At 39.9% G+C, this 15,477-nt stretch overlaps 1 protein-coding gene across 4 annotated transcripts in view; it reads left to right on the top strand.

Moving 5' to 3' along the window:
* Positions 1-15,035, top strand: part of APAF1 (apoptotic peptidase activating factor 1) — a 109,859-nt gene extending 94,824 nt beyond the window's left edge. For all 4 annotated transcript variants that reach the window (XM_062203074.1, XM_062203075.1, XM_062203076.1 and 1 more), the window contains 5 exons: positions 4,282-4,401; positions 5,050-5,175; positions 6,455-6,580; positions 8,759-8,905; positions 12,885-15,035. In XM_062203074.1, the coding sequence (XP_062059058.1) occupies positions 4,282-4,401; positions 5,050-5,175; positions 6,455-6,580; positions 8,759-8,905; positions 12,885-13,031 (666 nt within the window). In that variant the 3' untranslated portion in view covers positions 13,032-15,035. The remainder of the gene's footprint in view (positions 1-4,281; positions 4,402-5,049; positions 5,176-6,454; positions 6,581-8,758; positions 8,906-12,884) is intronic.
* The last annotated feature ends 442 nt before the right edge of the window (positions 15,036-15,477 follow it).

Genomic DNA, 15,477 nt, shown 5'->3' with positions numbered 1-15,477 from the left:
CCTAGCTTTGGATATCAGCACAGCTCTGGCTGTTGCGGCTAATTGGGGAGTGAACCTGCGGATGGAAGACCACTCTCTGCCTCTCATTCTCTCTCTGTGTAACTCTGTCTCTCAAAATAAATAAATAAATCTTAAAAAAAAATTGCCTTCAGTGCAGAACTTATTTATTATGGGCTTCCATAATAGTACTTCATTAAACTCAGTGTAATAGCCACATGTCTTCCTATCCAGATGTCTTTGAAATGAGTGAGACTAATCTGTATCTGCTGAAATTCTGTTGAGATGTTGTATACCATATAATCTTTCTTTCTTTTTTTTTTTAAAAGATTTATTTTATTTATTTGAAAGAGTTACAGAGATATGTAGAGACAGAGAAAGATGTCTTCCATCCTCTGGTTCACTCCCCAGATGGCCGCAACAGCCAGAGCTGAGCTGATCCGAAGCCAGGAGCTGGGAGCTTCCTCCAGGTCTCCCACATGGGTGCAGGGGCCCAAGGACCTGGGTCATCTTTTACTGCTTTCCCAGGCCACGGCAGAGAGCTGGATCAGAAGAGGAGCAGCCGGGACTAGAACTGACGCCCTTATGGGATGCTGGCGCTTCAGGCCAGGGCTTTAACCTGCTGCGCCACAGCACCGGCCCCCATATAGTCTTTCTATCAAAAACTTAAATTCATAAGATTTTATGACCTGCTTGAAGATTTCAAATATTCTCAGATGGAGGAAGAAATAATTTCTAGAAATAATTTTAGAATAAAAATCCATTTTTAAAAGTATAAATTAAGTTGTTTTTCATTCTATTTTCTGTGTTCTGCTCAATATATATTTTTTTTGACAAGCAGAGTTAGACAGTGAGAGAGACAGAGAGAAAGGTCTTCCTTTTTTCTGTTGGTTCACCCCCAAAATGGCCGCTACGGCCGGCTCGCTGTGCTGATCTGAAGCCAGGAGCCAGGTGCTTCCTCCTGGTCTCCCATGCGGGTGCAGGGCCCAAGGACTTAGGCCATCCTCCACTGCCCTCCCGGGCCACAGCAGAGAGCTGGACTGGAAGAGGAGCAACCGGGACAGAACCGGCACCCTGATGGGGACTAGAACCCGGAGTGCCGGTGCCGCAGGTGGAGGATTAGCCTAGTGAGCTGTGGCGCTGGCCAATATTTTTTACATTTACAATGTTTTAATGAGTACACATTGATATAATGCAACTCTTGAATAATATATCCAAGAAGTGACTGGTTGGATTTTGTTTCGGTTTTTTAATTTTTTAAAAAAAGATTTATTTATTTGAAAGTCAGAGTTATAGATAAAGGAGGAGAGACAGACAGACAGATCTTCCATCTGGTTCACTCCCCAAGTGGCTACACCAGCCAGAGCTGAGCCTGGCTAACGTCAGGAGCTTCACCTGAGTCTACCATGTAGGTGGCAGGATGTCAAACATCTGAGCCATCCTCTGCTGCTTTTCCCATGCCATTAGCAGGGAGCTGGAGCTGAAGTGGAGCAGCCGAGACACGAACTTGTGACTGTATGGGATGTCAGCATCACATTCAGTGGCTTTACTCTCCATGCTGACCCTTTTAATGTTTTTAATAAATGACTAAATGGAAATTTGTTTTAATCATTTTGTATCCTCAGTGCCTTGTATGATCAGTAAATCTTTGTTGAACTGAAGGTATTGTCAAAATTAAAGCACTTTTTGAGTTATGAAAATTGAGGTCTCCCTTGGTAGTTTTTGATCCTTTACCTTCAGGTAAATAAAGCACAAGTATTATGTTCACCTGAGCCAATATATAAGGCTTTATTGATTCTTACAGGCCTAAGAAATTTCTTTAAAAAATTTAAATCCTCTTTATATAACTGAAAAATGTGTACAGAATATATATATATATATATATAATTGCAAAAATGTCTATTGCAAAAAAAAAATGGTAAATGTATTCCCAAACTCAACTTCATATTTAGTGAATGCAGTTGAAAGTTTAGCTGTTATCTAAAAGTGATTCAATTAACACAGTATATTTGAGGCCAACAACAAAAGCATCACTCTCATTGCCTTATTGGAAAGCTTCTGTAACAAAAGCTGTGAAGGCCGTTCTTAATATCCTTTACTGATTGTCAAATTCTTTGTTACATTTGTTCACAAAAGCTGTCTTCTTGATATGTAGGGCAGCAGTAAGAATGAACACTGAATTGAACACAGCTAGGGTTGGCAATGTCTGTCAACCAGGAAAAGTTGTCAAGAGTAGCCACTGATTCTCTAGCCCAGTAAATCCTGGAAGATGGGAGAAGGGAGCTAGAAAGTTCTGGTGGATGGCCGGCGCCGTGGCTCAACAGGCTAATCCTCCGCCTTGCGGCGCTGGCATACCAGGTTCTACTCCCGGTCGGGGTGCCGGATTCTGTCCCGGTTGCCCCTCTTCCAGGCCAGCTCTCTGCTGTGGCCCGGGAGTGCAGAGGAGGATGGCCCAAGTGCTTGGGCCCTGCACCCCATGTGAGACCAGGAGAAGCACCTGGCTCCTGCCTTCGGATCAGGGCGGTGCGCCAGCCGCGGCGGCCATTGGAGGATGAACCAATGGCAAAAGGAAGACCTTTCTTTCTGTCTCTCTCTCACTGTCCACTCTGCCTGTCAAAAAAAAAAAAAAGTTCCTGGTAGAAGTGGTCTAGGGTGTGTTATGGCTTAATCACACAGATTTTCTGGTATGATTTGGAAAGCCAGAAAAGCCTCTGTCCCTCCCTTCCCTCAGCATTTATCATTGGGTTTTTAAAATACTCAGAATTCTAATACATTCTCTTTAGAATTACTCTCACTTCCAATTTTCTAAAATCTCCTTGCTTGCATATATGATAGTGTGCTTCTGATGTCCTGCCTCTGTGAGTGAGCACTCAGAAGATAAGGAGAGATCTGAGAGCTTTGCCGTGTTGGGGAGAGTGACTGCTAAATGCATTGGATAAAGAGTAAAGAAAGGGTAATAAAAGATGTCATTCTTGTACAATTTTGCAGGAGCCTAGTAGGAGAAGGCTTAAAGACGTTTCTACTGTTTAATCTTCACCAATCAGAAACTAGACCCAGAATATCACTGATTTGCATACCTTTGGTAGGGGCTCACTTTTCTATGTCTTTATTTTTTTGGAGACTGCCTTTGGGCCCTTTGGGGAGTTTCTCTAAATACCTTCTGAGCCTTTTTGCTCTACTGTTACTTCTGCATATCCTGTGCTTCAGTTAGGTTGAACCCTGAGCTAGGTGCCTATTGTCTTTTCACATTTTCCTATCTTGTACTTTAACCCCAGCGTTGATTACCTTTGTTTGAGTTGCCCTTCTTGGTTTATGAATCATACTTCCAACCCATTTTTCAAGTACTCTAAATGCGCCGTCTCCACCAAATCTTCCCTGAGGAATTGCTTTTTTGAGTTCCTCCAAATTTTATCTCTGTTATTAATATCTTCTATTATAGATTTTTTTTAATGGTACACATTTTCTTTGCTAGATTCTTAGGGTTTCTCATGCTAGATTTTTGTTTGATCCACATTTGTCTTACATATTGGTGCTAAATAGTTGGTAAATAAGTTAATTTGAAGTCAAGAATTAGTAAGACTAATTACAAACGCTTTAATGTAGTAATTAAGAGAAATTCTTTAAATGGACTTGGCATTGAAGTGATTTCTGTTCACTCATGTGTCTCAGATATGCTTGTGTGCTATTTTGTGCCAGTTACTCATTATTTCAGTCTCCTGCCTCTACTGGTGTCCTAAAGCCCCATATGAGAATGAATGCTCTCTCTCTTCTGTCATTTTGAGGACTGCTTTAAGCAGGTAGCTAATATCTCTGAAGTTTGAAAATGACCTGATTTTAAACTGCTTTGGTCAGCTGACCTTCCCAGGCAATAGGGCTGGCTTTGTTGGAGCCAGAATCTGCAGACTTATCCAGCTTGAAGGTTCAGAAATCTGTGATTTGGGATTTGGATAATTTTCTCTGGAAAATTTAATCAAATGGTGACCTCATGGGCATATATTGTTGCTTTCCCGATCTTCTGCTAATTAACTGTTCTCTAAGCAATTGAAAAAACAAATTTTATTTAGAAAGAAAAATATTTTACTTTGCCCTTTTAGTCAAGTTAATTATCCCCAGCTTTTCTGTTTATAAATTGTAGACACCATACACTTCCTTGTCATGCATCGTTGTTTTTCTGAAATGCCATGTGGATAAAAGACCTCAGATGAGACAGTCCACACTTTCCCAGGCTCCCATTGGTATGTTACTTGGGGAGGACTATAACAGATTTATTTCTTTGACATTCAGGTATGGAATTGGCAGACAGATGAATATGTCTTCCTTCAAGCCCATCAGGAAACTGTGACAGATTTTAGGCTCTTGAAAAATTCAAGACTACTTTCTTGGTCATTTGATGGAACAGTTAAGGTAATTTGAAGCTCAGATTTATTTTGTTAAAAGTATTCTGATATTGTAATAATTATATTGTGGCAACCAAAAGTACATGGATGTTAGTGATTACCTGGATTTAAATCTTTTAATTTTTCATTCCTGTTTTCTGTTTACTGTGGTCTCCTATGACTGTTCTGTGTTTATGAGCATTTACACTAAAGGATACTTAAAGAGAACAAAACAGCCAGTGTGCTAAAGCCCTTGTTTTACAGATTTTTTTTATAACTGATTATACTCTTTTATATGAACTATACTTAAAAATGTCAACTTTTTTATTTCAGAATTTTAGACAAAATTTATTTAAGTTATATGAATTTCATATATAAAGATTTAGGAACATAGTAATACTTCCCATCCTTACCCTCCCTCCTGCCTACGCTCCAACCCTTCTTCTTCTTCCCTCTTCCATTCTTACTCTTAATTTTTTCAAAGATCTATTTTCAGTTTACTTAATGATCATATAGTTAACCCTATACTAAGTAAGAGTCCAACAAATAGTATTAAGAAACAAAACACTGTTCTTCAATGGAAGAGACAAGGGCTGTAAACAAGCATTGAATCTCAAAATGTGCATTTCACTAGAATACATTAAAAAATGTCAACTTCTAAAGTTTTTTTTTTAAGGTATGGAATATTATTACTGGAAGAATAGAAAAAGACTTTGCCTGTCACCAGGCTACTGTACTTTCTTGTGATATTTCTCCTGATGCTACCAAGTTTTCATCTACCTCAGCTGATAAGACTGCAAAGGTAGGTCAGTCAATTGAAATGTCTGTAACTTAGTATTGGTTATATATTATGAATTCAAATAATGTACCAAACAGAATAGTAACAGTTTCTGCATGTCTGTGTATTTTGTGAGCATTTGGTGGATGTTCACTGGCATTCACTTGGGGTCAAATAGATTAAATGAATGACATTGAGGATTTCTGATTTCTCTGTATGGATTAATTTTTTGCCTATGACTAACCAAATGGAGTCTCTACTGCATATTATAGATAATTAAAATCACTGGAAGAAATTTTGTAATTAATTAAACATCCACAGGGAATTTCTATACAGTTGTATGTTGGTGCTTATAAATATCACATTCTAGTGACTGTGCTGGTTAGTTAACATTGAGTACTCCATTCTCTTCTTTTTTTTCTTTTTTTTTTTTTTAAATTTTTTTGACAGGCAGAGTGGACAGTGAGAGAGAGAGAGAAAGGTCTTTCTTTGCTGTTGGTTCACCCTCCAATGGCCGCCGCAGTAGGCGCGCTGCGGCCAGCGCACCGCGCCGATCTGATGGCAGGAGCCAGGTGCTTCTCCTGGTCTCCTATGGGGTTCAGGGCCCAAGGACTTGGGCCATCCTCCACCATTCTCTTCTTTTTTATCCACCTTTGTTAATGGCATCACCATCTGTCAAGTTTTCCAAACTACAGACCTTGCAATTGTCAGGGACATTATTCTGTCTTTCATGCTCTGTTCATTACTCCTCAGTGTCTCTTAGATGAGACTTCTCCTTGTCCCCACCCTGAAGACCACACTCTCTTCCTTCTTCACTGGTGGACTGTCCTCACATCCTTCCTTTGAGCTGTGCCTCCTTGAATCAATCTTTTTTTTTTTTTCTTTTTAAAAATTTTATTTATTTATTTGAAAGGCAGAGTTGCAAAGAGAGAGGGAGAAACAGAGAAAGAGGTCTTCTCTTCACTGGTTCACTCCCCAGATGGCTGCAACAGCTGGGGCTGGGATAGGCTGAAGCCAGGAGGCAGTAGTTTCTTCCAGGTCTCCCACATGGGTGGCAGGGCCCCAAACACTTGGGCCATCTTCTGCTGCTTTCTCAGGCATTAACTTGAGTAGTTAATGGGAAACTTAGAAAAATTAACAAGGTTACAAGTTGGAATTTGGACATCTCATGAAAGTGTATGAACCTTCAGAGTTAGAACTTCCATGTGATTGAGTCCATGGCTAAGTAGCACTGAAGGCAGGGTTTGCAGATGCTTATTTTGAGGGTGTTTTCCATTGCTAAACAATCATAATTGCTTTCCAGATTTGGACTTTTGAACTCCTTTCCCCTCTTCATGAGTTGAGGGGCCACAATGGCTGCGTCCGCTGTTCTGCCTTTTCTGTGGACAGTTCCCTGCTGGCGACAGGAGATGACAACGGAGAGATCAGGGTAGGTGTTTTGCTGACATGAGAGTACTGTGCTTTGGGAGCATGGACAAATACTCTTCACCACACTGGGGACCTTTGTTCATGGGCCTGGGCTTCTGGTTACTTGAGGTGTGCTTGTTTTCTTATGCACATTGTATTCACAGCCATACCTGACTGCAGAAAAGATTTTGTTTTAGAGTTAGACTGAGGCATTTCCTGTATGTGTGAGGAGGCAAATGCGCTAGTTACTTGCAGTTGAATTGTCTGCTGTTAGTTTGAGAATGATTCATCTTAATTCTTGGACTTCAACCAAAGGTGGTTTTTAGTGGCAGAATTTGAGGAAAATAATTTTGTAAATGATTGTCTAGGTTTTAAATTAATTGTAAATTGTGCTGTTTTCAGTGCTGAAAGAAAAAAATCTCTTTTACACTATACCCGTTAGTCACCCTTTACAGTGTAATTTGTTGAGGTCCTCTTTGGGCTGTCGGCCTTTGTTAATTAAACAGTACAGAGCCTCACACACAAAAGGGCTCTGTTGAGATAGGGTCCACTCTTGTTACCCTCAGTGCATGGAATGCTGTTGTCTTTGTGTCTGGAAATACCTTGCGATATGGATAGTACTGTATGCCGAAAGCTCAGAAATCAAGGAGAAGCAGTCAGTGGACTTTGTGGTGTTAGGAGAGTTGGAAGTTGAGTGGGAAAAGGTTGGGCACTGGGATGGCTGCTTTGTTAACCAGTATATGAGCTGGGTTTTTTTTTTTCCATTTGGTTCTCTCGGATTTTCTTGGGAGACATTTGGAAATGATGATTCTGATTATTTTCTTTTGTTGTTTATGCCTCTTTTTTTTCTTTAAAAATTTTTAAAAAATTATTTGAGAGAGAGAGTCTGGTAGTTCATTTTCCAAATGTCTGCAGTGGTTGGGCTGTTCCCCAACTGAAGCTAGGAGCTGGGGCTCAGTCCAGGTCTCATGTGAATGAGAGGCGCCAAATTAATTGAACCATCACTGCTGCTTCCCATTGTCTATGTTAGCAGAAAGCTGGAGTCAGTAACTAGAGCCAGGTGTCCAAGCCAGGCACTCCAGGATTTCTTAACTATTAGGCTGACTGTCCCTCTATTTCTTTTTTTCTTTTTTTACCATGATGTGCATTTCTTAGAGTACTGATCATATTAAATGTCACTGGAAATATTAGTATCTGTAAATTATTTGGTTGTTTTAAAGTCTCATAAAATAATCTTCATACATGAAACACATTCACACACACACACACAGCACCTTACTCTGTCAGCATTCATGGTGTTAGTCCTGGGACTAGAATTCTTTGTGCCACTTCCCCTCCCCTGCCGCTTTTGGTGATAGTTCCTGTTTAGGCCTTCTATGTTTATTCCTTACTTCTCCCATAATTCTGAGTAAATGCAAAAAGTATTCTAATCAATCGCTCTAGCTCTTTTTTTGTTTTATTTTTTACACATTTATTTATTTGAAAGTTAGAGTTACAGAGACAGAAAGGGAGAGAGAGATTTTCCATCTGCTGATTCACTCTTCAAATGGCCACAATGGCCAGGGCTGGGCCAGGATGAAACCAGGAGCAAGGAGTTTCATCTGGGTTTCCCACATGGGTGCAAGGGCCCAAGCACTTGCCTGTCTTCTTCACTTTCCCAAGCTATTAGAGGGAGCTGGATGGGAAGAAGAGCAGCTTGTATACCAACTGGCGCCCTTATGGGATATTGCATCACAGGTGGCAGTTTTACCTGCTATGCCACAAGGCCAGTGGCCTCTGTTTTTTAAGAAAGATTTCTGGGGCCAGTGCCGTGGCACAGTAGGTTAAGCCTCTGCCTGCAGCGCCGGCATTCCATATGGGCTCCAGTTAGTGTCCCAGTTGCTCCTCTTCAGACCCAGCTCTCTGTTGTGGCCTGGGAAAGCAGCGGAAGATGGCCCAGGTGCTTGGGTTCCTGCACCCACGTGGGAAACATGAAAGAAGCTCCTGGCTTTGTTGGATCGGCCCAGCTCCAGCTGTTGGCCATTTGGGGAATGAACCAATGCATGGAAGACCTCTCTCTGTCTGTAACTCTGCCTGTCAAATAAATAAGTAAAAAATCTTTAAAAAAAAAGATTTCTAAATATTTCCCAGAAGGTATGTTTATGTAGTTCACACTAGGAAGCTTCTAACCTTCTTAATGAATTATGTCATTTTGATGCAGGTATGGAATGTCTCCAATGGAGAGCTGCTTCATCTGTTTGCGCCCATTTCGGTAGAAGAGGGAGCTGCCACCCACGGAGGCTGGGTGACTGATCTTTGCTTTTCTCCAGATAGCAAAATGCTTGTCTCTGCTGGAGGATATCTTAAGGTAAGAGTTCCTCAAAGATTGTGAAAGAAAAGAACAGTTTATATTATACCCTCCAGTCTATCTTCACTTCCTATTTCTCATTTGGGCCTCCAAAATCCAGCAGAGTGATGAAAGAGTTGTTCTGATCCCATGCTGTAGAGAAGCTTTGGTGACAGTGTTAGGGATGCCCTGAGTCCAGAGCTCTCACTTTGCCCCATACAAAACTTAGATGATTAGAATGACTAGCAGAAGTGGTGTTTAACTTTATTTTCCATGTCACTCATTGTTAACTGTTTTGTTTGAAATTATGTAAAACAATGTATTTTATGTTAAATATATTTAAAACATAATGTTGAAAATGAATCTTGATGTGAATGGAAAGGGAGAGGGAGCGGGAAAGGGGAGGGTTGTGGGTGGGAGGGAAGTTATGGGCGGGGGGAAGCCATTGTAATCCATAAGCTGTACTTTGGAAATTTATGTTCACTAAATAAAAGTTTAAAAACAAACAAACAAACAAACAAAAAAAACACATAATGTGTGGTATACTAAAGACAATAGCAACAGTATATTGCTTGATTATTTACAAAATGCCTCACTTCCATTAGCCACCTTTGTGAGGCTTAAATTTTATTATCCTTGGTTTGCAGATAAGGAAACTGATTTTCATGGAGGTTGTGACTTTCCTAGACTCAAACCCAGATCGTCTTCCTCCTCCATTTTCTCTAGCTCATTGGCTTATGGAAGCTTACTGGTAACTACTGAGGCCAAGCCATGACTGTGTTGTGGTTCTTCAGGTGTATCTAGTAGTTACCCATCTGTTCAGTAGGACTGCCAAGTACTCACTGTGCCAAGAGACTGCCATGTGGCATAATGTGTAAGTCTTGGTCCTGCCCTTCAGCATCTTGCAGTCTGCGCAGAAGCAGAGGATAAAGAAGTAAAGCCCCTAAGGTGTAGACGGGGCCTGGGACACTGCAGGAGGTGGTGGAGGCACAAAGGAGAGTGAAGGCCCTATTTGGACAGTTAGCAGAGCTTCCTATGGAAGGGGCTACTTGGGAGGAGTGTTTTGAATAGTGATTTGCTTGTCAAAGGGGTAGAAAGCTTTTTAACTAAAATAGATCCCAAATAAGATCTCATGATACTGTTCTTAATGAAAATAGTGAGAATAAGTAGGTGATTCTAATTAACACAGTATATGTGTTCAGAAATATTTGAAATTTTAGTTATATTGAGGACTCAGAGTTGCAGTTTTACTCAGCATAAAAATTAGCTTATAAAAAAGATAGAGGACAGATTTTAACTTAATGACAAGATGTATGTTGTGATCCCTTTACAAAGTAGCATTAAAAGTACAATTCTGTTTATAAAATGTTACTTTAACCTACACCCTTTTTGTGCTTTATTCAGCTGTGAGGGGATCTTGAGACATGGTCACTGCTTGTCCTCTTTTGGTAAAGAGGGATGGTGCTTAGAGAAACAGTGCTGTCTTTGTGCTGGAGGCTGAGCTCTTCAACTATATTGTCTGCTCAAAAATTTGCTCAGTTTTGACAGCATACTTCTAGAAACCATGCCCTTAAGTCACTGGGCCCCATAGAATGCTATCACATAATTGTGTCTAGCTCATTAGTTGTTACAAAGTTCAGTGACCAGAGTTTCAGTGTTCTTGGAGAACCTTGAAATGAAGCAGAAGAATAGATTTTTGTACCTTAGTGCCTGCATCTTAAGGGTGACAGAACTGATAGCCTCTATATTTAGTCTGTATATGTAAGTGAAGATCAGGCCTGCTTTCACCTTCTGGTTTGATTACTTGCCTGGTTAAACTAATTATGTTATAGCCCAGCCTGCATTGACCCAACCTGTTAATGAGACTATCTAAAACCACAGAGCAAATTAAAAGTGAGAAGAAACAGCTGCTGTAGTGGCTAAGGAAAGAGTCCTTTTAGAATCTAAGCTGTTTAAGGCCAGCGCTGCGGCTCACTAGGCTAATCCTCCACCTTGCGGCGCCAGCACACCGGGTGCTAGTCCCGGTCGGGGCACCGATTCTGTCCCAGTTGCTCCTCTTCCAAGCAGCTCTCTGCTGTGGCCCGGGAGTGCAGAGGAGGATGGCCCAAGTGCTTGGGCCCTGCACCCCATGGGAGACCAGGAGAAGCACCTGGCTCCTGCCATCGGATCAGCGCGGTGCGCCGGCCGCAGTGCGCCGGCCGCGGTGGCCATTGGAGAGTGAACCAACGTCAAAGGAAGACCTTTCTCTCTGTCTCTCTCTCTCACTGTCCACTCTGCCTGTCAAAAAAAAAAAAAAAAAAAAGAGAGAATCTAAGCTGTTTAAATAGAGTGCCAGTAAGATAAAATAGGAATCCAGTAGCCAAAAAGTTCTTAACTTTCAAAATTATTTGTGTTAGAAGTTAAAAAATAATGCAGCTAAAGCTGCTTCCTTAACATTATGTCACAGGGCACACACTGTTAGGATGATAACAAAGTCACATTATTTCATACTGGGGAGAGAAGGTGATGATTTGAAGTACGGACTACATGATGATGGATAGAGCTGTGTCATGACTCAGGGGCAGCGGAGTGTAACAGTCAGGAGAGTGGGCCTTGGGACAGACTGATGGAGTTCAAAGCCTGACTCTGACTCAGTAGCTTTGCAACCTTGCACAAGATTGCTTAACCTCCCTATGCCTTAATTTTGTCATCTGCAAAATGGGTATAATGATAATAATATCTACCTTATTATAGAGATTTCTCATGTGCTTCTTGCCCCTACACATACGATTTTCCCCACTATCATCATCCCTCATGAAAGATGTACCTTGGTTATAATTGATGGACCTACACTGCACATCATTACCTCCCAAAGTCCACCATTTACATGAGTGTTCATTCTTGGTGTTGGACATTTTATAGATTGCGGCAAATTTGTCATGACATGTACTTACCATTAAAGTGTCATAAAGAGTAGGTTCAAGTCCCTGAACATCTTCTGTATTAGCTTCTATAACAGTATCACTGACTTTTACTCCATATCCAGCCCCGTGACTGGTGTAGTATTTCCAGGTGGGGTGGTATGTTTCAATAGAGAGAAAAGGAGAAGCACCGGATTAGGAAGTCAGGAAGCGTCCTACCTTTGCCACCTGCCTGCTGTGTCATCTTCCTTCTCTCAGTGCTACAGTTTCCTTATTTGTAAAATGAGGAGGTAGCACTGGGTGATCTCAGGAGGCTTAGTGACTGAAAACTGAAGAGATCTCTCTCAGGTGTGTGTGGGGGGTGTCCTCTGCAGTCTTGATTACAACTGGGTTGACTATTCATGTTCACAGTAACAGTAAGTGGCACAAATATAGCCTGTTGATTTTGGTAAACCAGCACTAACCTGGAACTTCCCTGAAATGACAAATCTCTTTTGTAAAATAACGTAATCTACAAAAGAGACTCGATTATGTTATTTTACCCAAAAGTGAATGACACTGTCACTGAATTGAGACTACTTGGAATCTTGATGTACCTAAGGCCTTTTCAAAATGTGTTCATGTGCATTGTTTGTTGTCCTCATTGTAGCTGGGATATTTACCAAATGGATATAGAATCTCCATTTAGTAAATGAATGCAAATATTGTTAGAACTTTGTGAATTCCATGATTGGAAGGGAAAGGAAGCCAGTGTACTTGTCCATGGAGGAAGACATGCAGATGGGGGATTTCAGTTTAGCCACTGCCATAATGGATGCCAGGTAACCTCGTGTCCACAGCTCTTAAGCAGGCCCCACATTTCCCCAGTATGCTTTGCAGTGGAGTTAAGTGTTGACATTGCTATGAGGCCATCTGTGTGGTTGATTGAGAAAGACTGATCAGGTTGATAATACGTTTGGCATTAAACTTTAAAATTCTTTCCTGCTGTTTGCTTCAGTTTGGGAGAGGGAAAGTGACAGGACAAAGGATCTGGCTTGTGCTAAAAATTGTCCTGTAGTGCAATTATCAGTCTAACGAGAATTTTATTTTTCTCTGCACAGTGGTGGAATGTTGTCACTGGGGAATCCTTACAGACCTTCTACACAAATGGAACCAATCTTAAGAAAATCCATGTGTCGCATGACTTCAAAACATATGTGACTGTTGACAATCTTGGTATTTTATATATTTTACAGGTTTTAGAGTAAAATAGCTAAGTATTAATGTAAGTTGAACTCTAATTTTGAGTTAGAAAAAAATTGGAATGAAACTCCATATATCAACTTTTTACAAAGCTGTGAATTGTTTTACAGTGTTCATTTATTACAAAAGTGTTTGTGGCTTTATGAATAATATTAATGTACTTTTTCCCAAATGGACACCTTTAATTTTGTTTTTCATAATCATTATCATTAAGTTTGTCCTGGAGATGCAAATGAAAATGCAAATACATACCTTGTTATATACTGTTGGTAAAATTCTCTCTTGATGCACTTAAATTGGTTGACATAATTAGTGAGAATAATTTGAAGGCAATCTATAGTCTAATACTGTTATTATACAGGCTGTGCCTCAGGGATGCCGTGGCCTGCTTTCTGAACACACATACCTCACTCATGTGGGGTCTACTTCTCCCAAATACAATTTTGGAGCTTGTTTGCACTCTTTCAATTTGCTTTAAGAATATTGTGTCTTTGTGCACAATTTGCTACATTTCCTTTAATTAACTCAATAAATGAGTCTTAGATTTAAACAATTCTTTATGTGAAGCAAAAGTTAAGTGTTGGAGAGAGTCAGTTCCATTGGTCTACCTTTTTCTCACTGGCTGATGTCAGTCCTGTGCCCTCTCTGGGCCCCATCCTGTTCTCTCTGTTGTTTTACATACCAGATTTCTTACCCGATTGACTTGACCTTTTCTAATCCTTTTTTTTTTTAAAGCAGTTGCATGATAGTTAAATGTTAGTAAATAAAAATGTTATGGGGGGAATAGGGAGGGCCAATTTTAACCATAAGTTTTAATAATATTTTTATAAAAATGTGAAATAGTAAAAGATAACTTTCTTCTAATTCTATTTACTTTAGATGGACGGCATTGTCATCGCTGTTCTTAGTGAATTTCCAGAGAATTCTCGGGTTTCTGAGCAGCTGCAGAGGGTCACTGCGACCCTGGAGGATGTCACCCTTAACCTTCCAACCAGCTTGTCCCCCTTCTCTTTCCCTTCCTTCCTTGACTTTTCTCCCTTTTGGCTTCCCTTTCTCTTCCCCATTCCCTCCAGGGTTAATCAGGAAAGATACCTTTTGACAGGAAAAAAACTTACGAGATAAGGAACTTTAATTGAAATTTGAATCTAAACATTTCACCTGCAATATATTATTAAGGGCAATGGAGATAAAATAATAATAGATGTGGTTTCCATAAATAACCAAAATGCAGAGATTTTTGTTATTCTATTTACAATAAGAACTCATAAATCAAATACATATTAGCACTGTTTTTGTTGGTGGTACTTACTAGTAATTGGGGAATGGACCACTAGGCTATATTTTTTTTTTTAGTTTACCTGATGTATTTGACTAGATATTCCTATGTAGATTTCCTGTGTAGCATTGAGGGAACCATAAATACAGTGAATAAAATGTTTTACATTGTTAATTTTTTTTTGTTTAATTTTTAAGTGCTAACTTAAGAAGCTAGGTTATAGGCCTTACTGTGATTTAAGCAAGTGTGATCAGTGAAAATCTTAATTTTATAGAATATTTCTGTAAATAGTTATGTTTTGCCTAGAATATTCCAATTATACTTTAATTTGTTTACATTGTTTAGGTGCGTATCTGTAGCTCAGAATATTAAATATTGACTTTTGGAATTAAAAGCTAAGCACTGGTTAAAGTATAACATACATGAGCTTTTAAAAAGTCTTGATTGGCCCTTGCCTTAAAAAGAAGTTGGAAAGAAAAATGGGATGAAAAACAAGATAACACAAGGAAAGAAGAAATACTTAATATGATGTAGTTGCAAGTTTCATGGAAGCTCATGGGATCTGCCAAGAAGTGGATTTTGTTTTGTGGCATTTTCCTTACTTTATTTTTTCTTAAGAGAAATTACATTGGATTTTTTTACATTTATGTGTCTTGTATGTTTTGGAAACTGTTGGTTTTGTATTTCATGTAAAACTTACCTGATTTGTTTTTGCCTTCATATATATTTTAAGATATGAATTTACCAAATTTTTATAAAAATAAAATTTCTAAAATTTTTGAAAAACAACATTTTTGTTTCAGACTCTGCTTGTCGCTTAACTGTTGATTAGAAGGCTAAATATCTGTCAGCTTTTCTGTCTGCTTTATCAGTTACATGTGAATTCTCTCAGAATTATCTGAGTGTTGCCTCATTGTGGTGGTGGCTGCCTGGTGTGGCAGGCTTGGAGAAGATCTGTAAAAATGAGAATGCATTTACTCATTCAGTAAATATTTACTGAGGTCGCTCCTGTTCCTGGCATTCCCATAGGTCCTGGGGATACAGGACTGAGCCAAGTCCCTGTCCTGCTGCAGCTGGGGCAGGAAGAACTGTAGTGAAGCAGGCAGTGTAAATAGAGGGCAAGGGTCACAGCTGTGGGTGGTGTGGGCTCTGGAGTCTGACTGTAGAGTGGAAGG

Source organism: Lepus europaeus, chromosome 10, assembly GCF_033115175.1.
Source record: "Lepus europaeus isolate LE1 chromosome 10, mLepTim1.pri, whole genome shotgun sequence".
Classification (NCBI taxonomy): Eukaryota; Metazoa; Chordata; class Mammalia; order Lagomorpha; family Leporidae; genus Lepus; species Lepus europaeus.
The sequence above is the reverse complement of the archived record's forward strand: the minus strand, read 5'-3'. Positions and strand labels throughout refer to the sequence as shown.